Source organism: Zalophus californianus, chromosome 16, assembly GCF_009762305.2.
Source record: "Zalophus californianus isolate mZalCal1 chromosome 16, mZalCal1.pri.v2, whole genome shotgun sequence".
Taxonomy (NCBI): Eukaryota; Metazoa; Chordata; class Mammalia; order Carnivora; family Otariidae; genus Zalophus; species Zalophus californianus.
Window position 1 is genome coordinate 9,820,402 of NC_045610.1, and position 24,955 is coordinate 9,845,356.

The 24,955-nt window shown below is 43.1% G+C and overlaps 1 protein-coding gene across 4 annotated transcripts; it reads left to right on the plus strand.

The window, feature by feature from the left end:
* Positions 1-638: 638 nt before the first annotated feature.
* ZNF287 (zinc finger protein 287) lies at positions 639-24,647 on the plus strand. 4 transcript variants are annotated; one of them, XM_035724754.1, is made up of 6 exons: positions 639-689; positions 9,432-10,035; positions 10,656-10,756; positions 12,991-13,117; positions 13,596-13,682; positions 17,599-24,647. In XM_035724754.1, the coding sequence occupies exons 2-6, from the start codon at positions 9,633-9,635 to the stop codon at positions 19,164-19,166; spliced, it is 2,286 nt and encodes a 761-aa protein (XP_035580647.1). In that variant the 5' UTR covers positions 639-689; positions 9,432-9,632; the 3' UTR covers positions 19,167-24,647. The 4 variants fall into 4 exon arrangements, with proteins under 4 accessions (XP_035580647.1, XP_035580648.1, XP_035580646.1 ...); XM_035724755.1 differs by lacking the exon at positions 639-689 and adding an exon at positions 8,207-8,271; XM_035724753.1 differs by lacking the exon at positions 639-689 and adding an exon at positions 8,217-8,447.
* The last annotated feature ends 308 nt before the right edge of the window (positions 24,648-24,955 follow it).

Consider the following 24,955-nt stretch of genomic DNA (forward strand, 5'->3'; position numbering starts at 1 on the left):
GACCCTGGGATCATGACCTGAGCGGAAGGCAGACGCTTTAACCGACTGAGCCACCCAGGCGCCCCTATTTAGATAATCTTAAGTTTTTTAAATCCTTGGCCAGTTTTTCTCTATCAAGTGTTTGCCCAAACAGTGTTTTTATTCATGCGTTCCTAGATTCCTATTTTTGTTTTCATTCTTTAACTTTTTCGTTGGATATAAGATTTCCGAGAAATCCTTTCTAGGAAAAGATAAGTGAGAAATATTGAAGTATCTAGGAATGCATTAGCAAGATATTATGCAGTGTAAAGTTTGCAAGAATAAGGATAGTACAAGGAATCCTAAAACAATCTTTACCCAGATCCATTCATTTGTAATATTTTTATCCCCCCCCTTTTTTTTTTAAGATTTTATTTATTTATTTGAGAGAGAATGAGAGATGTAGAGCACGAGAGGGAAGAGGGTCAGAGGGAGAAGCAGACTCCCTGACGAGCAGGGAGCCCGATGTGGGACTCGATCCCAGGACTCCAGGATCATGACCTGAGCCGAAGGCAGTCGCTTAACCAACTGAGCCACCCAGGTGCCCCCCCCCCCTTTTTTTTAAATGTAGGCTTCACACCCAGCAGAGCCCAGTGCGGGGCTTGAACTCCCGACCTGAGATCAAGACCTGAGCCCAGATCAAGTTGGACGCAACTAACTGAGCCACTCAGGTACTCCTATTTTTCTCCATTTTCTTTGTTATTTGTGTCTGTTTAATTTCTCCTTCAGGATGTAGTTAGAGACACACACTCGCACAATATTGTCCCCTGAATTATTTGAGGTTAAGTTATGTATGTTCTGGCCTTTAACCCCTAAACACTTAGAAGAGAGATTTTCCCGAGAGTTGAGATACTCTCTCAAATAAAGTTCTGCAACTTTAGTCTCCATGCAATACTCTCATCCATTCTGTCTCTTGTGTAATTTGTCAAATGACTTGAACTTCCTTTTTGCCCATCAATTACAGGATGTCGTCTATAGTCAGTTACGCCAGTTAATTACAAAGTGACCTTTACCTTTCTTTAAGGTGGAACATGTTCATGCCTTTCTCTGTGGTCTGATATTGGCATTTTGCTAGTATACCGATTCCCCACACTCCTCTCATTTTGTAAAAGAACATTCCACAGTAATCTGCCATTTTCTCAGTCGTAGATTCAAGTTATCCTCTCTCAGCGGAAATAATCCTGTATCCTGTTCAGGATTTCGTGTTTGGAGGCACAGACTATCCACCCATCCCCCACTGAATGTCAATTTTGATCAACCAATCGAGATTTGATCTGATTTCTAGAATACATAATCACTTTGTCTCCCTGTAACTAATAAGCTGTCTGTGGGGAAACGCACAGAGAACAGCCATCTGTGAACCAGGAAGCAGGTTCTTCCTCAACAGGCACCAAATCTGCTGGTGCCTTGACGTTGGAATTCCAGGCTCTAGAACTGTGAGAAGTAAATACGTTGCTTGCAAGTCCCCCAGTGCTTGAGTTGGAAAACCAGCATTTTGCCACCATCATAGTAAAGATATTGTTGCCTGATCTGTCTTTAATGCAATGGTGGCTTCCAGCCCAGCTACTCCCAGTACTGTCAAGTCTGGTGGGTCAGACGGTCCCAGGGGCAGGGCTGCTGCTGAGCTTTTTCCCAGCCCCTCGCTGAGCTGACAGCCTTCTGTTCCATGTAGTAGATGGGTTGGAACGGCTTGCCGACTGGGAACATTTCTGCTTTCGGATCCCAGAGAGTCCCACAGGTATTGTGTTTCCTTAAGAGATGGGAGTGTGAGATAAAATAATAGTCTGTCTTTTACGTCAGAGGGAATTCCTGACAAGTCCCATACCCCTGGGCCCTGAAAAATCTTACCTTTCTGGCAATCCCCTGAAACTCTGTAGGATTAATCTCCACCCTCTGTGGTGTGTGTGTCTCACCAAGGCCTCCAGTGTGCCTGCCCCTTCTTGCTCATCTGGCGGATGAACAGAACCATGGCTGAATGTCATATACTTGATGCTGTCTTAACCTGCCCTAGCAAAGCAACTGGAGGGACTTTTTTTTTTAATTTTTTATTGTTATGTTAATCACCATACATTACATCATTAGCTTTTGATGTAGTGTTCCATGATTCATTGTTTGTGCATAACACCCAGTGCTCCACGCAGAACGTGCCCTCTTTAATACCCATCACCAGGCTAACCCCTCCCCCCACTCCCCTTCCCTCCAGAACCCCCCGTTTCTTTTTCAGAGTCCATCGTCTCTCATGGTTCGTCTCCCTCTCTGACTTACTCCCCTTCATTCTTCCCCTCCTGCTATCTTCTTCTTTTTCTTTTTTCTTAACATATGTTGCATTATTTGTTTCAGAAGTACAGATCTGTGATTCAACAGTCTTGCACAATTCACAGCGCTCACCGTAGCACATACCCTCCCCAATGTCTATCACCCAGCCACCCCATCCCTCCCACCCCCCACCACTCCAGCAACCCTCAGTTTGTTTCCTGAGATTAAGAATTCCTCATATCAGTGAGGTCATATGATACTGGAGGGATTTTTTTTACTACATAAGTGTATATTGTATATTTATAATAGATATGTTGTAATAATCCGCTGTCATTCTCTGAGATCCATCCAGCTTTTGGAGGGGGCTGATTATTGAATTAAATGGGAACATGATGAAGACCTCACCCTCTACGCTTTAGGTGATTAAGAGAGGCGCAAAGGTCTGCCATTCCTTCTGGGAAGTGATGCTTTTCTTTGATTTCTATCTTAGCCAGGGATGGGGTAGGGAGGTAGTTTCAGAGCATTCCACTTGGTCTTTTCCAATTTGTAGAGCTCTTACCCTACAAGCCAAGGAGTTAATTTGACTTGCCAACTACAAGTACATTTACTCCAATTGTATCTTCAGTGCTTCGAGAAACTACTGCTGGATGGGACAGTGAATCTTGTGGACCTGCTATGAGGCAGACCTCCGTTTACTACCTGGCTCCCATATTCCTCCATTCTAACACAGAGCTCATCATGATGCTCCAGGTCCCTAAATCTAGCCTTGAAACTTGTGGGAACTCCCCTTTTCCCAGTGTACCTGAGTAAATAGCCATAGGTCCCTTTGGGAGGAGGGCTGGAAAAATCATTACCAAGCCTCTTGATCATCCATCCTTTATTTCATTTGATCGTGTCGACTGAGCACCAGCCCCTCTTGTCTGCCTGTATGTCTCACACCTGTAGAGACACCACATCCTGTTGTCTCCACAGCCTCTCGGAAGATAAAAGCACGCCCTCCATTCCCCACCCTTCCTCCATCCACTTTGCTCTTACTGCTTATTAAGCTCACTGAGCTCACCATGTTTCCGAAGGTCAAGAGCTACCCTCAGGAAGCCCAGTTCTGTGACAGATCCCCTACTGTCAGCCTCAGCCTGCACGGACAGCCACCACTGAGCCTCTCAGTGATACTGCTGCTCCCCCCGCCCCAGCACACTCTTTATCTCAACAGAGGGTCTTGCAGGCCTTTCCGCGAAGCAGTCAGCTGGTACATTTTCCAGCCTTTCATAACCCTTCTTTCACCTTTTGCCAAAGCGATTCCGCATTTCTGCCCAGTGTGGAGCCGTCTATTTCTCCTGCCTTCCAAAAGTCCTTCCAACAGCGTGTGAGCACCATCTCCTTGCATCTGTACCAGGGTATTTAAACCCTGAACCACAGGAGTGTGCTCCTTTTCTTTTTTTTTTTTTAAATAACAAAGCAGCATTTTATTTTCATTTTATTTTTTTTTAAAGATTTTTTTATTTAGTTATTCATGAGAGAGAGAGAGGTGGAGGCAGAGGGAGAAGCAGACTCCCCACAGAGCAGGGAGCCCGATGCAGGACTCGATCCCAGGACCCTGGGATCATGACCTGAGCCGAAGAGAGATGCTTAACCGACGGAGCCACCCAGGCGTCCCGGGCATTTTATTTTTTTTTTAACTGAGATAAATCTGCTTGAGATTCTCTCTCCCTCTGCCCCTCCCAGCCCCTGGGTGTGCTTGCTGTCTCTCTAAAATAAATAAATCTTTAAAAAAAAAAGTTGCTAAGAGAATAGATCTTAAAATTTCTCATCACAAGAAAAAAGGTTGTAATTATGTGGTGGTGGATATTAACTAAGTTATTGTGAAATGATTTCGCAATATATACAAATACCAAATCACTGTGTTGTACCCCTGAAACTAATACATCATTTTTAAAATTTATTTTAGAGAAAGAGCATTCACAGGGGCTGGGAGGGGCAGAGGGAGAGAGAATCTCAAGCAGACTCCCCACTGAGCAGGGAGCCTGACGTGGGGCTCGATTCCAGGACCCTGAGATCCTGACCTGAGCTGAAATCAAGAGTCGAACACTTAACCCACTGAGCCACCCAGGCGCCCCTCTCTTAGGAACTTTCAAATACACAACACAGTATTTTTAACCCCAGCCACCATGCTGTACTCACACCCCCAGGACTTGTTTTATAACTGGAAGTTTGTGCCTTTTGACCGCCTTCACCCAGTTTTGCCCATCCGCACCCCCACCCCCTGCCCCTGGCCACCACCAGTGTGTTCTCTACCTCCGAGTTCAGATTTTTGTTTTTGTTTTTTCGGAGTCCAAATATAAGTGAAATCGTTCAGTATTTGTCTTTCCCTGTCTGACTTAGCATAATGCCCTCAAGGTTCATTTATCTTGTCGCAAATGGCAAGATTTCACTCTTTGGGGGTTTTTTTCACTCTTTTTAATGGCTGAAAAATACTCCATTGTTTTCTATGTATAGAATAGACACACATGCATACATCTGTACACCACAACTTCTCAATCCATTCATCCACTGATGGACACTTAGCTTGCTCCCACGTCTTGGCTATTGTAATGAATGCTGCAGTGAACATGGGGGTGTATATATCTTTTTGAGGTGGTGTTTCCATTTCTGTTGGGCAAATACCCAGAAGTGAAATTGCTGGATCATGTGGTAATTCTGTTTTTAACTTTTTGAGGAACTGTTTTCCATAGTGACTACATGAGTTCATGTTCCCGCCAACATGGCACAAGTGTTGTCTTCATATCCTCTGCCAATGCTTGCTTCTTTTTTTTTTTTTTTTTGATAATAGCCCTTCTAACAGGTGTGATGTGATATCTCATTGTGGGTTTGATTTGCATTCCCCTAATGATGAGTGATGGTGAGCATCTATTTGTATACCTGTTGGCCGTCTGGATGTCTTCTTGGGGAAAGTGTCTATTCAGGTCCTCTGCCCATTAATTTTAACTGGATTGTTTGTTTCTTTGCCGTTGCGTTGTATTAATTCCTCATATATTTTGGCTATCGATCCCTTATCGGATATCTGATTTGCCAGTGTTTTCTCCCATGCACTACGTTGACTTTTCATTGTGCTGATGGTTTCCTTTGCTGGCGCAGAAGTTTCTTAGATTGACGTCGTTCTACTTGTTCATTTTTGGTTTTGTTGCCTTTATTTTGGCGTCAAATCCAAAAAAAATCTTTGCTAAGACCAGTGTCAAAGAACTTAACTGTCTGTGTTTTCTCCTAGGAGTTTTGTGGTTTCAGGTCTTATGTTCAAGTCTTTAATCCATTTTGAGTTAATTTTGTGTATGGTGTAGAATAGTGGTCCACTTGTATTCTTCTGCATGTGGCTGTCCCGTTGTCCCAACACCATTCCTTAAAGAGACTGTTCTGTCGCCGTTGTACATTCTTGGCTCCTTTGTTGAAAATTAATTGACCGTACATGCCTGTGCTGCTTTTCAAGAAATTCTCCAGTACTCACTATATGTTCTCTGCTCCTTGACCCAGCGTCCTCAGGATCCAGACCCATGCACTCCTGTTCCCGCAGATACAGGTGGGCGAGGGCCTGCAGCATATGCAGGGAATATTCCTGATCCTACCCTATCAGGACCAGCATTTCTCCTGTTGGGTTTTGTGGTGACTTGACCCTATTAATTGATCTAATGATCAGGAGGGAAGGAAAGAATAGCTCCTGAGAGGGGCACAGGTCTTATTGCAAAGGAGAAGCTGCTGTGTGCATCATCTTCAAGCAAGACTGGAAGGAGCGGGCCACTTTTGCAGGCTCGGGGAGACCTCAGAGGGATTAGTGTTTCAAAGTGTTTGCCTGTATCAGTCCAAATGTCCCGTCCTGAGTCTTGGGGTGCTACAGGGGTATTGTTAGGTAGTATTCTCTAGAAAAATAACTGTAAAGGAGTGACGTAAGGAGGATTGGGCCCCAGGAAAAAGCTGAAAGGCTGTACGATTGCAACAGAGGCCTCATCTGATCCTACAGGGAACTCAAGCCAGGACAGCCCTTTAGAGATGCTGCAAGTTGAAGCAAGAGGTCCAAGGTCTTTGAATCTCTGCAGTGACACCATTGAATGTGGACTGCCCTGGGGAGGAGAAGACATCTGTGAGAGGCAGCTCCCTTCAGCCAGGACAATTCCCAGGGACATAATCACGAGCTGTCAGCCGTGAAACACACTAGCCCCCAAGGGAACAGGTGCCCCAGCCCTGAAAGGGGATCCTGGCAGCCCAGCACAGTGTATTGTAGAGGGCGTGTGCAAGTTTCCAGCTTCAGTTGTCAATTTATGTTTTACTCCCTGCGGTAATCAGTTATTGCTTAGTATCTCCGGAGGCCTTATTGTTAGGGACATAGAGTGATGGTGGATATATATAGTCTTTGTCAATTTTTCTTTTTATAAGTGGATACCATACTTATTTATTCCCTCGTGATTGTTTAAAAGTTCCATTTTGTCAGTTACTAGGATTATTACCTGTATCAGTCAGGGTGCAGCCAGAGACGCAGAACATATGTACTAGATTTTTACAAGGAATTGGCTTAATTGTGGGGGCTGGGCAAGATCAGAATCCATAGAGCAATCTGTCAGGAAGGGCAGGCTAGAAGCTTTGTTCACAGAGTTTCTTCTTCATCAGAGAAGCCTCAATTCTGCTTTTAAGGACTTTCAACTGCTCGAATCAGGACCACCCAAGTTATCTAGGAATAATCGTCCCAACTTAATTCAACTGAGTTTGTGGACTCTAACGATATCTACAAAATACCTTCACAGCAATACCTAAATTCGTGTTTCACTGAATGGCAGGAGACTGTAGCTTAGCCAAGCGGACACATCAAAGACCATCACACTGCCCAATTTCTTTTTGTTCAAATTTGCCGATTGTAGTAGTATTAAGACCCCCTGACACTCCCGTCAAGAGATGGAGTCTATTTTGCCTCTACTTGATTCTGCACAACTTGTGACTGCTTTGATCCAGTGGGTGATGGTGTGATGCTAGGTGACTTCCAAAGCTATGTTGTCATCAGCCACGGAGCTTCTTTCTTACTCAGTAGAATATCTGCTCTTGAAGCCCAGAGATGCCATGTAAGAAGTCCAGCCGGCCTGAGTCCTTCGTGTAGAAAAGGCCACTATGATCAAATCCAAGCTGAGCCCACCCTTAAGCCGTCTCAGCTCACCCATTAAGACGTGTGACTGAGGAGGCCATCTTGGAAATGGACCCTCCCTGCCATTAAATCATCTCAGCGGGGCCCCCAGACACGGTGGAGCAGGGAAGAGCCATGCCTGCTGCTCCCCTTCCAGATTCCTGACCCACGGAATCCATGAGCATAATACGGTGGTGGTTTTCTAAGACCGTTAAGTCTTGGGTGGTTTGCCAACACGGCAGTAAATAACAGGAGCGCCTGGAATGTTTTTCTGTCCTTTCATTTCCAAGCGTTTTATGTCGGTTTGTTGTGTCTCTGTAAACAACATGCTGTTGGATGTTATCCCTTTTCCCAGTCAGAACCAGATCCCTGAGGAGGGACTCAGAAAATGTAGTAGTAGATGTGTATGCGTAGTAAAGCCCGAAAGCGCACTTTGGGTGGTTCTGCCTTTGGACCCACATCTTCCCTGCCCCTCCTTCCTCTGGAACTCTGGTACCAGGTTTTGTCTGGTTAACTGGGGCGGAGCTTTAGCCGCCGCTCGTCCGCATCCCCCTCCCCGACCTCCCAGTCATCTACCAGACCTGCTTCTGGCCGGGGAAACTTTAAAGTTCCCTTCGAACCGTGCAGGCTGGCAAGCAAGTCGCCGTGATGGGTGGAGGAGGTTACCATGGAGACAGGTCCAAGGACTGAGGCTCGGGCGGCAGGGAGGGCGCGCCTTCCGATTGGCTCGGCGGGCGCGCAGCGTTCCCCGTGCGCACATGCGCAGTGGCGCTGAGGCGAGGTCGCGGTGGAGCCGAGGCGCGGTGCGATCCGGGCCAGGCTTCTCAGGATCGGGCTGGAAGGTGCGGCTTCTGGCCGAGACACGTCGTGCTTTCCGGGCTAGGGAGGTGGCGGACCCAGAGGCCCCTCTGCAGCGCGGGGCCGAGCTCGCCACGCAGGCGCCCGCGCCCCCGCCGCCATTGTTGCCCCGGGCCTCTCCGGCCGCCCCGGCTGCGCGTCCGCCGGCTCCCGGCGACAGGTAATGATGTCGAGGGCGCCGGGGGCGAGTGTCCGCGCGGTCAGGCCGGAGCCCCAGCCCGTCCCCGCGCGGCGTCCGCGCTCGCGGCCTGCGGAGAAGGCGAGCCCGGGGTGGAGGCTGCAGTGGCGGGCCGGGTCCCCACTCCCCCGCTCCCCGCGACCCTCCGGCTGAAGAGGAGTTAGGGAGACCCGACCGGGAAGGGGAGGCGGCGGGCGAGGCTGGCGCATATCCTCTGCAGGGCCTGTAAACAGTTGGCTTTGGTTACACGACTGAGCCTGAGGAGGGCTCAGAGCTGGAGCCCGCGGTCAGGTGGTGTCAGGTCGCCGGGTCAGGCCTGTTCCGAGGTTTTCTTCGGGAATCCTGGTTTCAGATTCATTCATGAGGGATTGTCTCCTGTAGGAGCACTTAAGAGGGCTTCAGGTCACACCAGCCTCTTGTACTTTTTTCCAGTCCAACAGGCTTGTCTCTCCAGCCCTTAGGTAGTGAAAAGCTAGAATAGGCTGGCGGCAATATGCAAAGCAGGTAAAGTGAATGTCCGCCCTTTCTTCCTTGACAGCTTCCTGAACCTTGAGCCCTTTATTAGGAAGGGTTCTCCTGCCGGTTTGTTCTAAGTACCTGTAGATAAGCTCTGGTGTTACTGAGAGCCCCTTCAGTCCTTTATAGCTTCTGTAACATCCGAAAAGCACTGAAGCTCCCCACCCCCCCGTAAAAGTTTAATTTCTGTTTCAACAAGCTAGAAGTTGGATCTGTTGTTTTGCTCATGATTCGGGTCTTTGCTTCTGTTACCACCTTTTGAGAGCAGTCCCAACCCCTGTCCCCAACAGATTGCATTTTTATCTCACAAGTCTGAGGATGTAGGGGAGGAAGACCAAGGTAAAGTCTGTGTGTTTATCTATGCACACTGAATAGACTATTTCTGTTTGTGTATGTGTATAGCAGAGAGCACCAGAATTCTTGACTTTATGGTCTATTCTTGTGTTTCAGGGTCTCTTAACCTTCCCTGCAAGTTCTGGGAAGCCCAGAACTTCTAACTAAGGCTGCTAACTCTACCTTGACCCTGTTCTGCCTTTGGCTGCAGCAGCCCTTGACATAATGTCTTTGTGGCTCTAGCATGAGACTTCAAGCAGTTGGCTCACTATTGGAGATATAAAGGATATTGCCAGATTGACTCTCCTGTCTGTAGCAATGTTAGCCTCATGCAAGAGGATGACCAGTTCTTCACGCTCCCAAGTCCTTCTCATGTGGAAGCCGGACAAGGCTCAGAGTGGACCCCACAGTGTTGAGAAGGAAACCCTTGCTTCAAGAATCTTGCGTGACACTGAGACCTGTCGACAGAATTTTAGAAATTTTCCATATCCAGACCTAGCTGGTCCTCGAAAGGCATTGAATCAACTCCGAGAACTCTGCCTTAAATGGCTGAGACCTGAGATTCACTCAAAGGAACAAATCCTGGAGCTGCTGGTGCTGGAGCAATTCCTGACCATCCTGCCTGGGGAGGTTAGGACTTGGGTGAAGTCCCAGTACCCAGAGAGCAGTGAGGAAGTGGTGACTCTGGTGGAGGATTTGACTCAGATTCTAGAAGAGGAAGGTGAGAATTGTAGGGCAGAAAGGGGAGGAATCCTGGGTGGCTAGAGAAGTCAGCCAGCATATCACAGAGCAGCCCCTTAAAGAAATTGGGGAGAGCAAAGGGCCCCACAGTGAGTGAGAACAGGCTTTGACATGAACCCCGTCTTGCAGGGTGTGCCCTTTCCAGACTGGAACCAAACACACATTACCTAGTGTCCGCAAACAATGACCAGACAACCCAGTTACCCCCGTGTGAGCCCTCAGGAATTTCACCTGCAGAGGTTTGAGCCATTCTGTCAATAAGTCATTTGCTTTGTCAATTGGATTTTACAATAACACGCTTCCTAAAAGGTAGGAAAGGGTCCAGAGCACATTTCCTTCTTAAGAGACAGCATACACAATTTACATCACACGAAGATTGAGTAGAAAATTAGGAATTTGATGTATATCCTTAGCAGCCCCAGAACAGACTTGTTTTTGAAACCTGCATTGATACCATGGGACAAGTCATTGGTCCTTCCCTTGGCTCTTTAAAGTAGGGGTGCTGTTTTTCTCACTTTAGGAAAGTATAGGCATCTGTTTGGTGAAGTTTCCTAGGCTGTTCAAACAGGACTAATCTCCAGCATGGTCTCCTTTCCCCAGCTGCTCCTCAGAACTCTGCCCTTCCCCAGGAGACCCCAGAGGAAGACCCCAAAGGAAGACCTGCTTTCCAGGCAGGGTGGTTAAATGACTTGGTGACCAAAGTAAGTGTTAGTTTTTTCTGTGATTTTAAAATGGCTTCTTGGAGGTGTTTGTGTGAGGACGTTGTATGTCCTGGCCCTGTAACTTCTGTCTCCCCAAAAGCCCAATCTAGGACTTAAGCATCAGTTTTTGTCTTTAAGTCCATCTTGGCCTGTTAAGAGAAGTGACTGCCCTGTATAGGAAACAGGCTCCTTTTTCCTTCCCCTGATACGCCTTTCTTCACTGTTTGATTTTAAGGTAGCAACATTGCATAGAGGTTAAGGGATTGACCACCACAGCCGGATGAATCAGGTTTGGTGCCTGATTCTGGACCTATGATTTGGGGGCAAGATACTTGACCACACTTAGCCTGAGTGATTAAACCTCTAATAAAAATAGAATTTACCTCTTAGATTGTGAGGATTAAACATTGAGACTTGTGGTTAGCCTGGATTACAGTAAACCATCAATAAACAGTAATTGCTAAAATTATTTTTTCATTAACAAATAATTTAAAGGCCATGTGTTTTGTGGTGTTACTGTTGATCGTGAGTCTATGTTCTTTCAGGCCACTTTTTTTTTTTTTTTAAGATTTTATTTATATATTTGACAGAGAGAGACAACAAGAGAGGAAACACAAGCAGGGGGAGTGGGAGAGGGAGAAGCAGGCTTCCCGCGGAGCAGGGAGCCCTATGTGGGGCTCGATCCCAGGACCCTGGGATCATGACCTGAGCCGAAGGCAGACGCTTAACGACTGAGCCACCCAGGCGCCCCTCTGTCAGGCCACCTTAAGAGAAAATTTTACTGTAAACATATACATCTGAAATTGGTAGAGTAAAATTATTATTCGTAAATGGTATGATTGTTTACCTGAAAACCCTACAAAAAATCAGGGGAAAAACTGGGAACCAGTAGTAGAAAATTTGAGTAAGGTGATTACTACAGAAAACGGCATATGAAAATTTATCACTTTCAAGGGTAGCTGGCTCAGTTGGTAGAGCATGCAACTCTTCGATCTCAGGGTCATGAGTTCAAGCCTCATGTTGGACATAGAGCTTACTTTTAGAAAAAAGAGAAGAAAATTAATAACTTTCTTACATATACGTTAAAATTAGGCAGATGATGAAATAAAAGATTCCATGAATAGTTTTCCCCACCCCCAAAATTTAAAATATCTAGGACTAAACATAGTATGAATTTTATAGTACATCCATGTCCTATATCATACTATAAGACGTGAAAGAAGCTTTGAATGTTGTAAAATCGTTCTCCCTAAATTATAAGCAATGTAATTGTCAAAACCCAATACAATTTTTATAAGGAACTTAGAAAGTTTATTTGAAAAGCATGTAAGGGGCGCCTGGGTGGCTCAGTTGGTTCAGCGACTGCCTTCGGCTCAGGTCATGATCCTGGAGTCCCGGGATCGAGTCCTGCATCGGGCTCCCTGTTTGGCAGGGAGTCTGCTTCTCCCTCTGACCCTCTTCCCTCTCGTGCTATCTCTCATTCTCTCTCTTTCTCAAATAAATAAATAAAATCCTTTAAAAAAAAAAAAGAATAGCATGTAAAAGGAATCCATTTTTTTTTTTTAAACAAAAGGAAGGAAAAGAGCAAAGAGGGATACTAACCTCACCAGATTGTGAAATGTATTGAAAGTGTAACAGTTCTGAACAGTGTGGGTTTCGGTCCCAATTTTATTTATTTATTTTTTAAATTGTTTTTAAAGATTTTATCGAGAGAGGCAGAGGGAGAAGTGGGCTCCCTGCCGAGCGGGGAGCCCGATGTGGGACTCGATCCCGGGATCCTGGAATCATGACCTGAGCCGAAGGCAGACGTTTAACCGACTGAGCCACCCAGGCGTCCCAGTCCCAATTTTATTTTAAAAAGGAAGGAAGGGCTCTGCATTTCATCTTAGAGCACACAGATATATCTTAAAATTTCAAATCCTAACACACGGAATTCTTAAGGCAGAGCTTGAAAAAAAGCACAACCATTATCTGTGTAAAACCTTCCTTTAAGATGGAGCCACCAATATATATACTTGTACTAGCTGAAAACGTAATTACAAACTCTTGTGATTTCACACTTCCCTGTAGGACCATTTGAGTGTGCTCATCCATAACTTTGGGTGAGGGTTTTAACTAGATAACCTTTAGGGTTTTACTAAAGGTCAAGATTCTGTGATTCCCCCCACCACACGTGTCCCTGGTGTTATCACTCTCCTACCAATTCTTGAACCAAGTTATATTTGATGTTTCAGGAATCAATGACATTCAAAGATGTGGCTGTGGATATCACCCAGGAGGACTGGGAGATAATGCGTCCCGTACAGAAGGAACTGTACAAGACTGTGACCTTACAGAACTACTGGAACATGGTTTCTCTGGGTAAGCATCCTCTGCGCCCACTCCTGCCAGCCTATCCACCATCTTTCTTTCCTCTGTTGTTAAAAATGGGTTGGCCTCTGAAGCACTTTGCTAAGAATGGGACTTAGAGGTGAGTGTGCTCATCCCATTCGGGCTATGTTCTCCCTTTTACCAAATAAAAGGTTTCTAAGTGAAGGATCATTGAAAACTATGACACACAGCTTCCCAGGACTTCCACACAACACTGCACCTTGCCCACTCCCTGCCTTTCCTGGGATCTCCTCCTGCCATGAGCTCTATGCACATATCCTCCTGAGTAGCGGGACATTTTTATCCTAGCACTGAAAAGCACAGTGACCTATTTCTCCCACTAGATCATGTCCATGAAACCATTGTTTTCCAGTAGAAGTCTGTCCTCACAGATAAATAGAAGTCTGGCAATAAAATTCGAACAGCTGTTTATCTCCAGGATAAAACTCCTTATATTTCTCCTAAACAGGACTTACAGTGTACCGACCAACTGTGATTCCCATACTGGAAGAACCATGGATGGTGATCAAAGAAATCTTAGAAGGCCCTAGTCCAGGTGAGAGAATTAAGTGTCATGAGATTGTTTGCATTTAAGAGCATAAGTGCAGTGAGATGTATTTTTTTTAAATAATGGCTAAGTCACTCTCCACCAAGACATTCCAGCCTATCAGGAACACTGAACTGTTTGGCACTGCCTCCTTGCAGAGGCCACCTTCAGGAAGAGAGTTCCAGACACCGCTGTTCCACATGTCCCCGGTGTCTCTCATTTCATCCTTCCCTCTGGCCCCTGGGTCCCATCCCCCGCTTCGTCTGGTGCTTTCACTGTGCCGTGTCCCCCTCCCTCTTTCATAAGCTTGCGTGAATGTCCTGAAAATTTTAAGTTTCAGACCTTCTTCTTTGTAAGTTTCTTTCATTCTGTTTACCAACAAATCCCCCTGTAGCCTCCAACCTCCACTTCCGTAACTCATTCTTTTCTTTACATTTTCTAATTTTGAAAAAGTATTTTTTCAAATATTCTGTTACTGTAGCGCATTCACCAGTTCCTGCATCTCTCAGCCCAACCACTGGTGCCTGTTTCTAGTTGTTTCTGTTCAGGTATTCTGTTTGCATATAAAGTCAATATAAAAATGTTTTTTGGGTGCCTGACTGGCTCAGTCGGTTAAGTGTCTGCCTTCGGCTCAGGTCATGATCCCAGGGTCCCAAGCCCCGCATCAGGGCAGGGAGTCATCTTCTTCCTCTCCCTCTGACCCTCCCCCTACTTGTGCTGTCTCTTACTCTCTGTCAAATGAACTCTTGAACGTGTGTGTGTGTGTGCTTAAAAAATCCTGTATTTGGGATGCTTTCCTTATATCATTTGGGGAAAAAAATGTTTTTTCTCCTTTTTAGATTTTATTTTTTAAGTAATCTCTACCCCTAATGTGGGGCTCAAACTCCTAACCCTGAGATCAAGAGTCACACACTCTACTGACTGAGCCAGCCAGGTGCCCCTTTTCCTCCATTTTCTAACAGAAATGGTAGCAAACTGTACACACAGTTTTGTACTTTGCTTTTGTTTACTTAAAAGCATATCTTGAGAAGTGTTCCAAATGAGGATATAAAGAACTTCCTTCCCTTTTTTTTTTTTTTAATATCTGCATCACATTTTGTTGTGTGTCTCATAATTTATTAAACCTGTTTCTTATTGAGGGGCTTTTTAGTTGTTCCCATTTCTTCCTTTCCCCACAAGAACTCAAACCTACAAAAAGTTGCAGAATCAGTACATCGAACACCTATGTAATTTTCACCTGGAACCACCAGCTACCATCATTTAGCCACTTTTGCTTTATCTCTTTTTGGGAGGGGGTGGGGCAGAGGCAGAGGGAGAGCAAGAATCTCAAACAGACTCCCCACCGAGTGCGGACCCTGACACGGGGCTTGACCCCGAGATCAGGACCTGAGCTGAAATCAAGAGTCAGGTGCTTAACCAGCTGAGCCCCTCAGGCGCCCCTTTGCTTTATCTTTTTACACACACACACTTTTCCTTTTGTTCTTTTCCCTTCTGACATTTTCTGAAGGATCCAGGCCAGGTTTTTTTAGAATGACTCACAGTCTAGATTTGCCTGATTGTTTCCTTATGTTTAGAGTCAGATGAAGTATGTTTACCAAAAAGACATCCTAGGTGTGTACTGTCCATTGCCACTCGTCTCATCATTGGTGATACTCATTTTAAAAGTTAAGGTGCTTTTGACCAGATCTCTCCGTTTTAAAGGTGCATTTTTTTCTTTAAAATCAGTAAGTAATCTGTGGAGTGATACTCAGAGGCCACATGACTATTCCATTCCCTGGTACTATTTTATTTAAGGATTTGTAGCATCCATTCTTGATTCTTGCTTTATTATACTGCTGATTGCAAGATAGTGATTTTCTAATTCAGTCATCTCTTCTAAAGGATTAACAGCATTCTCCTGTAAAGAATAGTTCTTCTTCCTCCCACCTCATTTTTTTATGTGAACATGTCACTATGGACTAATGGGATTTTCCGAAATTCAAAATTCAGTGTATTAGTCCACTAATTCCAGGTTTGTTTCGTTTTGTTTGTTGTTTTTCATGCTCAGTTGTCCTAAACTTGGGTAATACTACTTGGAAAACCTAATTCTTAATTCTTCTCATAATTTATAGCAGAATGACCTATATGTACCTGTAGCACAGGATATACCTGTAGCACAGTAAATTCTTTGTGGAATGATTTTGGCACACTCTAGACACTGAAGAAACATGCGTGACATAATGGAAATGAGTCTGGACGAGAGTCAGGATAGTCTTCTGGAAGAACCATGGATGGTGATAAAAGAAATCTAAGTCTGGGACCCCTTTAATTTGAGCCTGAGGAGTTTTTTAGATCATTCAGGCAGCGTGCACTGGGGCTGTAATCCACAAGAGAGGGGGCATTTTATGGTTATGTATTTTAGGGGGAGAATTTTCTCCCTCCAAAGAGCACCAAGACTGAGAAAGGGTAGCTCTATTTTTAACTTTTTGAGGAACCTCCATACTGTTTTCCAGGGTGGCTGCACCGGCTTACATTCCCACCAGCAGCATGGGAGGGTTCCCCTTTCTCTGCATCCTCACCAACATCTGTTGTTTCCTGACTTGTTAATTTTAGCCATTCTGACTGGTGTGAGGTGGTATCTCTTTGTGATTTTGATTTGTATTTCCCTGATGCCGACTGATGTTGAGCATTTTTTCATTGTCTCTTGGGCATTAAATGTTGTCTTTGGAGAAATGTCTGTTCATGTCTTCTGCCCATTTCTTGACTGGATTGTTTGGTTTTTTGGGTGTTGAGTTTGATACGTTCTTTAATAATCTTAAAGACTAGCCTTTTATCTGATATGTCATTTACTAATATGTTCTCCCATTCTGTCGGTTGTCTTTTGATTTTGTCGACTGTTTCCTTTGCTGTGCAAAAGCTTTTTATCTTGATGAAGTCCCAATAGTTCATTTTTGCTTTTGTTTCCCTTGCCTTTGGAGACGTGTCTAGCAAGAAGTTGCTGCAGCCAAGGTCACAGAGATTGCTGTCTGTGTCCTCTAGGATTTTGAGGGACTCCTGTCTCCCATTTAGGTCTTTCATCCATTTTTGAGTCTATTTTTGTGTGTGGTGTAAGGAAATGGTCCAGTTTCATTCTTCTGCATGTGGCTGTCCAGTTTTCCCAACACCACTTGTTGAAGAGACTGTCTTTTTTCCACTGGGCATTCTTTCCTGCTTCGTCAAAGATCGGTTGACCATAGAGTTGAGGGTCCATTTCTCCGTTCTCTGTTCTGTTCCATTGATCTATGTGTCTGTGTTTGTGCCAGTACCATACTTACTGTCGTGGTGATGACAGCTGTGTAATAGAGCTGGAAGTCCGGAATTGTGATGCCACCAGCTTTGCTTTTCTTTCTCAACATTCCTTTGGCTATTCGGGGTCTTTTCTGGTTCAGTAGCCCCCAGAGTTCCTGATTCAGCTTGTCTGTATGGGGACCAATAATTTAACACATTCCCAGATCACCTGTCTGGGGACTGTACTTTAAGAACTCTTACGATGAGAGATTTACTAGAGTATTTAAGCATGGAGAGCACTCCTTGAAATTGCTTTTGAATATTATGTGGATTGTGCAGAGTAGGTTGGAAGGAGTCCAATGAGAGTTAGTGTCTGCTTTATACAAATTATTCCATGGTGTTTTCACATCTCTTAGTCTAGTCACCTGACCTAACCTATTTTATTAATCTATGCCCATGTTGAGTAGTGAGGACCCTCTCCTTTTTCAGCAGTTTGGTCTTCTGGTTTTCTGCCCCTATATTTTCTTTTCCCAAGCTTTAAAGTACCATGTTATGAGGTTGTCAGAGCCATAGTCTTTTTAGGCATTTTATTCATGTTCGGTATTTTCCTTCTGTTTTGGCAGTTTCCTTTCTCCAAATAGAGGAAAACTTTTTATATTCTATATTCTTTTTATCCCAGAATGGAAAACAGAAGCCCAAGAGTGTACTCCAGTTACAAATACTTCTAAACTCACAAAGACTGGAACTCAGACCATCAAATTGGAAGAACCATATGACTACAATGAGAGATTAGAGAGGCAAGCAACAGATACCTACAGGAAAATTCCTGCTAATGAAAGAAATTTCACTTCGAAGTCAGTCCTCTCAAAAGAAGACGACCCTATGGAAGAGTGTCTTAGTAAATATGATATATATAGAAATAATTTTGAAAAGCATTCAAACCTAATTATTCAGTTTGGTACCCAGTCAGATAATAAAACTATGTATGATGAAGGCAGGGCAACCTTCAATCATGTCTCATATGGTATTGTTCATAGAAAAATATATCCTGGAGAGAAGCCTTATAAATGTAACGTGTGTGGGAAAAAGTTTAGGAAAAACCCGTCCTTCGTGAAACACCAAAGTACCCATGCCAAAGAAAAATCTCATGAATGTGAAGAATGTGGGAAGGAGTTTAGGCATATCTCATCCCTCATTGCACATCAGAGAATGCATACTGGAGAAAAACCATATGAATGCCACCAGTGTGGTAAAGCCTTCAGCCAGCGTGCACACCTTACTATACATCAGAGAATTCATACTGGAGAGAAGCCCTATAAGTGTGATGACTGTGGAAAAGACTTCAGTCAGCGTGCACACCTTACTATACATCAAAGGACACATACTGGAGAAAAACCATATAAATGCTTGGAATGTGGTAAAACCTTCAGCCACAGTTCATCGCTGATTAATCATCAGAGAGTTCATACTGGTGAAAAACCTTACATATGCAACGAATGTGGGAAGACTTTCAGTCAGAGTACACACCTTCTTCAACATCAAAAAATACATACTGGAAAGAAACCATATAAATGCAATGAGTGTTGGAAAGTGTTTAGTCAGAGTACTTACCTTATTCGACATCAGAGAATTCATTCTGGAGAGAAGTGTTATAAATGTAACGAATGTGGAAAAGCCTTTGCTCATTCCTCAACTCTGATTCAACATCAGACTACTCACACTGGAGAGAAATCCTATATATGTAAAATATGTGGAAAAGCCTTCAGCCAGAGTGCAAACCTTACTCAACATCATAGAACTCATACGGGGGAGAAACCATACAAATGCAGTGTGTGTGGGAAAGCATTCAGCCAGAGTGTACACCTTACTCAGCATCAAAGGATTCATAATGGAGAAAAACCCTTCAAATGCAATATATGTGGGAAAGCATATAGACAGGGTGCCAATCTTACTCAACATCAAAGGATTCATACCGGAGAGAAGCCGTATAAATGTAATGAATGTGGGAAAGCTTTTATTTACTCCTCATCACTTAATCAACATCAGAGAACTCATACTGGAGAAAGACCGTATAAATGTAATGAATGTGATAAAGATTTCAGCCAGAGAACATGCCTTATTCAACACCAGAGAATTCACACAGGAGAGAAGCCCTATGCATGCCGTATATGTGGTAAAACCTTCACCCAGAGTACAAACCTCATTCAGCATCAGCGTGTTCATACAGGTGCCAAACATCATAATTAATGAGTACAGGAGACTTCAGTTAGGTTTTACAATTCATTCAAATCTTATTTTGTACTCTGTTAAACCCCAAAGAAGTGCAATATATGTTAGGTATCACTCAGCAGAAGTATCAGAATTAGTAATGTGGATATAAGCTATTTAAATTTAATGTGAAATTTAAAAAGAAAACTTTATTCACTTCTTAACCTTTATTCGATATCAGTTTAATTCATTCCAGAAAGAAACCCTGTAAAAGTAAGAGTACTCAAAAATCTGTAACTCATCAATCTTAGTGTATTTCAAGTACTTCTTAATGAGACGTTATGAATGTAACTTGGGAAAGCTTCCATCAAGTAGGGATTTCACGTTAGTGAGTAATCTTGGGATAATTGAAAAAAGCTGCTTTCAGGCCTTTATTTCTTCCCAGCTTCGAAGCCTTAAATGTGTAAAGGGTTCCCTTCCCTTTTCCCGTTATGCCATAACTGCCGTGTGGAGCCAGTAGGTTTGCAAAATATATATATAGTGGAAAGTATCCTAATTTTTATGGGACAGCTGTTGGTAATTAACATTTTCCTTTAAACATTGAAATATTCAAGGAAGAGAGCTTAAGGAAAGATGACCTGTTAGGATAAACTAATGTATATATAACCCTTAGACATTTGTACAAATTGAGTTAAAAAGGCAAAAACTAAACACCTTAAATTCATCTTTAAAACGTATTAGCCTTAGTTTAACTAGGTTTTGACATCTGTCCTCGTGAAGGAAAAAATAATAAAATACCCATTTTTTTCCACCTGGGTCCTAAATTCGTAACTTAAGGTTCCCCTGTGGCTGTTTTACCATCAAAAGCCCACTTCTGTCGAGACACGTTTCTTGAGTGCCCGCTGTGCTCAGGGCCCAGACTTCCTAATTGGATCCTTTCAAGGCTCACCACAGCTAACTTGAGCAACAAAAAGCTTTTTCTAAAGTAGTGAAAGGTGGCAAAGGACATGTCACGGAATGAGCATTAAGAAGCCTACTAAACTGGGTTGCCAAATGTGACCCCATATCCCAAGACAAAGAAGTGGTGAAAGCAGCTATTTACAAAGTGTGAGGAAAAGATCACTAATGGAAAATAAAGTTCACTACAGAAAGTGGGTCGGGGAAAAAAAGGGTGAAGACTTAGCCGTGAAGAAAGAATACACAGGTAACTTAACAACATGAACTGTTGTTAGACTTGCTTTACCTAAGAAAGTAAGAGTGGCTAATTGAATAAGACAAATTCAGCCTGTTGTTAAGGAACTAAAAATGAAGGGACTGATGTTAAAGGAATAATTGGAATTGGTACTTTCTCATACATAGAAAAATGGGGATTATCCTTAAAATGTCAGAAAACATTGGAAAAAGCATTGATGCAGAAACTATCATTGATGCAATAATCATTAATAATAACTAAGTTTGTGGGGTCCTAAACATAAAAGGAAAACTGGCAGAAATGCAAATAGAAATAGGTAAAAATACTAATATCCACAGCATTCCACTATCAGAATATAAGACCATATTTGAGAGCTGAGATTCCATCCTGCTCTTAATTCGTTTCTTCAGTGCCTTGCATATGGAAAGTGGTCAATATATGTTTGTTGAATTAATGAATAAGGAGGTAAGTTAGAGTTGAGTAGGTAGAATTCCAACAGATACGGAGTGAAGTTGGTTGAATTTAAAATTCTTTTTTGTGCATGTGTGCAAAGAAATACTAAGCAAAATAGCGGTTATTTATTGGGTAATAGGAACTTCTTAAAATTGAAGAATCCAAATCCCACATCATAACAGTGGGTAATATTCCTAAAGAAATTACAGGACACCTTTGCACAGGAAGTTTTCCTGGATAAAGAAAAATTGATACAAATTCTGGTGCCGTAAATATCAATTTAAGCATATAGTGACCATGCAGTTTCATTTGGTTGTTACTGTTGATACAAACAGGTGCCGAAGGAGAGACCTGGGGTGCTAGCATCTTCAAGGCTTTCTTGTTGAGTGTTTTCTTCAAAAAGTTACTGCTTTCCCTTGTCCTCACATCAGTTAACCCTGATGTCGGAACCCTCCTTCCCAGAGTGTAGACTGTCTTGTCTTCAGGCTGCATAGTCAGGTTAACGCGTATGCCGTAGTTACCGTGTTAGAAAATAACCGTTGTATTTAAGATGCAATTTTTATTTATAATGCCACTTCATACTTTACACAACACTTTTTTTTCTCCTCCTGGCATGAATGTGTGGAGTATCACAGTCGATAGCGCCTTTCTTTGCTTTAGTTTGTATTTCCTGCCTTTGTGAGTTTTCTGTAAATAATGCATTTATAAAGTCTTCCATTGATACACTGAGGCAACTGATGCCCTTATAAAACAACAGAATAGTAGAGAATCATAAATCTTTGTGTATTTTTCCGATTTTTACAGTTGTCTGATCCACATGTAATCCAAGTTTTTTTAGCAGTCTTATTTTCCACAACTTTATTACAAAGGTGTTGAAATATACAGAAAAGTTAATAAAACGAACTGTATATCTACCACCTACCTTTAAAAATTTAACTGAACAATTGGAAAGTTAGACATGACGTTTCACCCCTAAATATTTCAGCATGAATCTCATAAAAATAAGGACAGATTTTCACATAACCACATACCATTACATACCTCAAAAAAAGAATAGTAATTTTCAAATACCCAATGCTTCGTCCATGTTTAAATTTTCCCTGTTGATGCTGTCAAGTTTCACACATTGTGTTTACTCGTTACAGCTGTTTCATCTATCAAACTGTCTCCCACCTCTTGACTTTCTCCAGGACCTTTTTTTTTTTTTTTTTTTTAATATAGCAGGTCAGCTGTAGAATGTCTCACATTCAGGATTTAACCGATGGTTTATATGTGGTTTAGCTTGTTCCTGTGTCCCCTGTGGTTTCTGTAAACTAGCATTTAGGGCCAAAGCCTTGATTGGCTTCAGGTTCAACATGTTTAACATTAACACTTAACAGATGTATTTTGTCTTGCATCACATCAAAAGTCTTACTAACATTTGGTTGACTATCAGTGATGTGAAACCTGATCACTCAGTTGACATGGTAACCATCATATCTTCCCAGTGTGAAGATATGGATAGTCTGTTTCCACCTCATAGTTTTAGTATCCAGTGATGATCACTCCCTGAATCAGTTGTTTCATCAAGATTTGCCAAATGGCAATTTTCTACGTTTATTGATGCATACTTCTGTAAAGCAGAGCCTTCTGTCATCAACTGGGAATGCACTAGAGTCAAGGTCATACTTAAATTCTTTTCCTTAAGAATTTGTTTCCATAGTAAGGGGTTGGCAGGGATGACAAGTGATTTCATGTATTAAAAATCAGTTAGGGCCATTGTTTCTGTAGCTCAAATTGTCCCAGACTTGGCCAATTGGAACCCTTCGAGTAGCTCATGTGTCTTTGACATTCCTTCTTCTCTAGTCTTTCAGGACTTCGTTTCCTTCTGACCTATCTCAGGTCCAGTGCCCCAGGTATGGAATGAGCCATTTCTCCAGGAATCTTTGGCTAAATAGGCAACTATTTAGAAACCAAGATCTGGGCACAAGGCATGCTTGTTGCTGCTGAGGTGGTATTAGTGAGTAGCCTTTGAGTCTTTCCAACCATTCAACTAAGTTCTCATAAAGGCAACTCTTCGCATGCATTGCGTCAGTTACACAATTCTGTAGATGTAATTACATACTGGGACAAGCTGGGGAGCAAACAGCGAAGCCTTGTGGAGAGGGTGGAAGTGTTAGGTGTATACTAGAAAGCAAGTGTAACCACATGCGGTCTTGTGCCAAGGCCAGCAGATTTAAGGGAGCTTGGCAGGTGGGTTAATTCTAGAGCAGTTAAGACAGCAACTTAATATGTGATACCTAGAATGTTTTTTTAACTATTACATGTCTTGATAATTTACATATTTATAAGCTCCCATCTTTCCTATCACATTCTTTAAAGCAGGTTTCTGATAAGACCTAAATCTGAATCCTGAGGATCTGTTTCATGCAAATCTAAGTGCTAGTTTTTCTTGCTAAACTTTTATTTAGCCTTCAGAACTTGAAGTGTGTTAGGTTTCGTTCTTCAACTATAGCTTCTGGTATCAGTTCACTTGCATGTGCCTGTAAATGTACTTAGTTCTTTAGTTCTGTTATTCTGTTCATGGCTCTATATTTCACTACAATTATTAGGCCCTTAGAACACTATAGCCATTAAAAATGGCAAGCATGTGCACTCTAGTGATATGTATAAATACGTGTGTGAGCTTGCAAGCAACACTGAGTCCCCAACCCTCTGTATGGATAGGGAAGGTGATGCCCATGAGGCTGACGTGTCTTGCCTGCGGTCCTGTAGTCCTACAGCGACAGAACAAGGGTTTGGAACCCATGGCTCCAACACTTAGTGGAATTCTTTCTGTAAAATTAACGCTAATGGAAATTCAGAGCACAAACTATGTACGTATGACTTTATAAAATTACATATTTTGATGAGATTAGAGCGTTGAAAGTTTGTTTTGTCTCCCTTCCTAGATAGCTTCTTAAATTCAAATCTTGAAATGAGAATAGCCCAACAAAGAATGCGCTCCTCTCTACCCCCACTTCAGTTGTGGTCTCCCGCCCAGATCTTTCCCAGGTTTCAGAACCGCACAGTCAATACTGTCACCTATCTCAAAAGTACCTTCAGGGATTTAATCTAAAACAGAAATTGGACCCCCAGAATCTTTTTTTTAATTCATGGTAACTTTGGCAGGGAGGCTGGAAGCCACTCTGTTCACCTCTAGCTATAGTCTGTTGGTTTTACTTTCTGTGTGTTCTAGAAATGTTCCATCTCATCTAGATCCCCACTGCCACAACCTTATTTCAGGCTTTTAATCAGCTCGTGTTTAGACTTTCATAACCAAGTAAGTGTTCACCCTGCCCCTGATCTCGCCCCTTACCACACCTGAAGTCACGTGAACGTTCAAGGCCACCACACAACGGCACTACCCATGAAGTAGAACGTTGGAGTGTGTCGCCATCTGCTTGAAACCCTACAATACCTTCTCATTGTCAACAGCAGATCTCCTTTTAGCTGCAGCTGGAATGACCTGGGAGCTTTTCCAATGCCGGGGCCCCCCCTCAAAGGGATAGGGATTTCTTTCGTTTAGGATGGAGACAGTGTTTCTTCAATTCCCCAGGTAACTCTAACGTTCTAAAGTGCGGCAGGGGCAGAAGCAGGAAACTACTGCAGAGAGTCGGAGGAGAAATAGTGTTTGTGGCAGCAAAGCCGGTGAGAAGTGACCCAACACGATATATTTTGAAGGTAGAGTCTCTAGGACTTGCTAATCATTTGGACAGGGATTGGAGAAGCATCAAGAAGGACCATGGGTAGGGGCACGTGGGTGGCTCGGTAGAGCATGCAGCTCTTGATCTCAGAGTTGTGAGTTTGAACCCCATGTTGGGGGAAAAGGTTACTTTAAAAAATAAAAGTTAAAAAAAAAGACCTGCAGAAGAATGGCCATGTTTCTTACTGAAGAATATGCTCCTAACAAGGGAGAGACTATATGATACTCAATTCTGTACCTCCTATACCAAGCACAGCACTTGGCACATAGTAAATAAATGCTTGATTAGTGCAACTCTGCAGGAACTTTCACACAATAGTCAAGATTCTGTTCTCAAAAAATTTTTTTTACATGTCCAGAACTCTAAAGGGTCTGGGATTTTACCTTACAAGATGATAAGCTAGCCTATAGTTATTTCATAGAGAAGACATGAGACTCCTGGGTCATAGACAAAGAACT

Excerpts from the sequence above, each read along its gene's own strand:
- ZNF287 (XM_035724754.1), top strand. The coding sequence starts at position 9,633 with ATGTTAGCCTCATGCAAGAGGATGACCAGTTCTTCACGCTCCCAAGTC. Across the intron at positions 10,757-12,990 it reads TAAATGACTTGGTGACCAAA|GAATCAATGACATTCAAAGA; the intron begins GTAAGTGTTAGT and ends TTGATGTTTCAG. Across the intron at positions 13,118-13,595 it reads CTGGAACATGGTTTCTCTGG|GACTTACAGTGTACCGACCA; the intron begins GTAAGCATCCTC and ends TCTCCTAAACAG.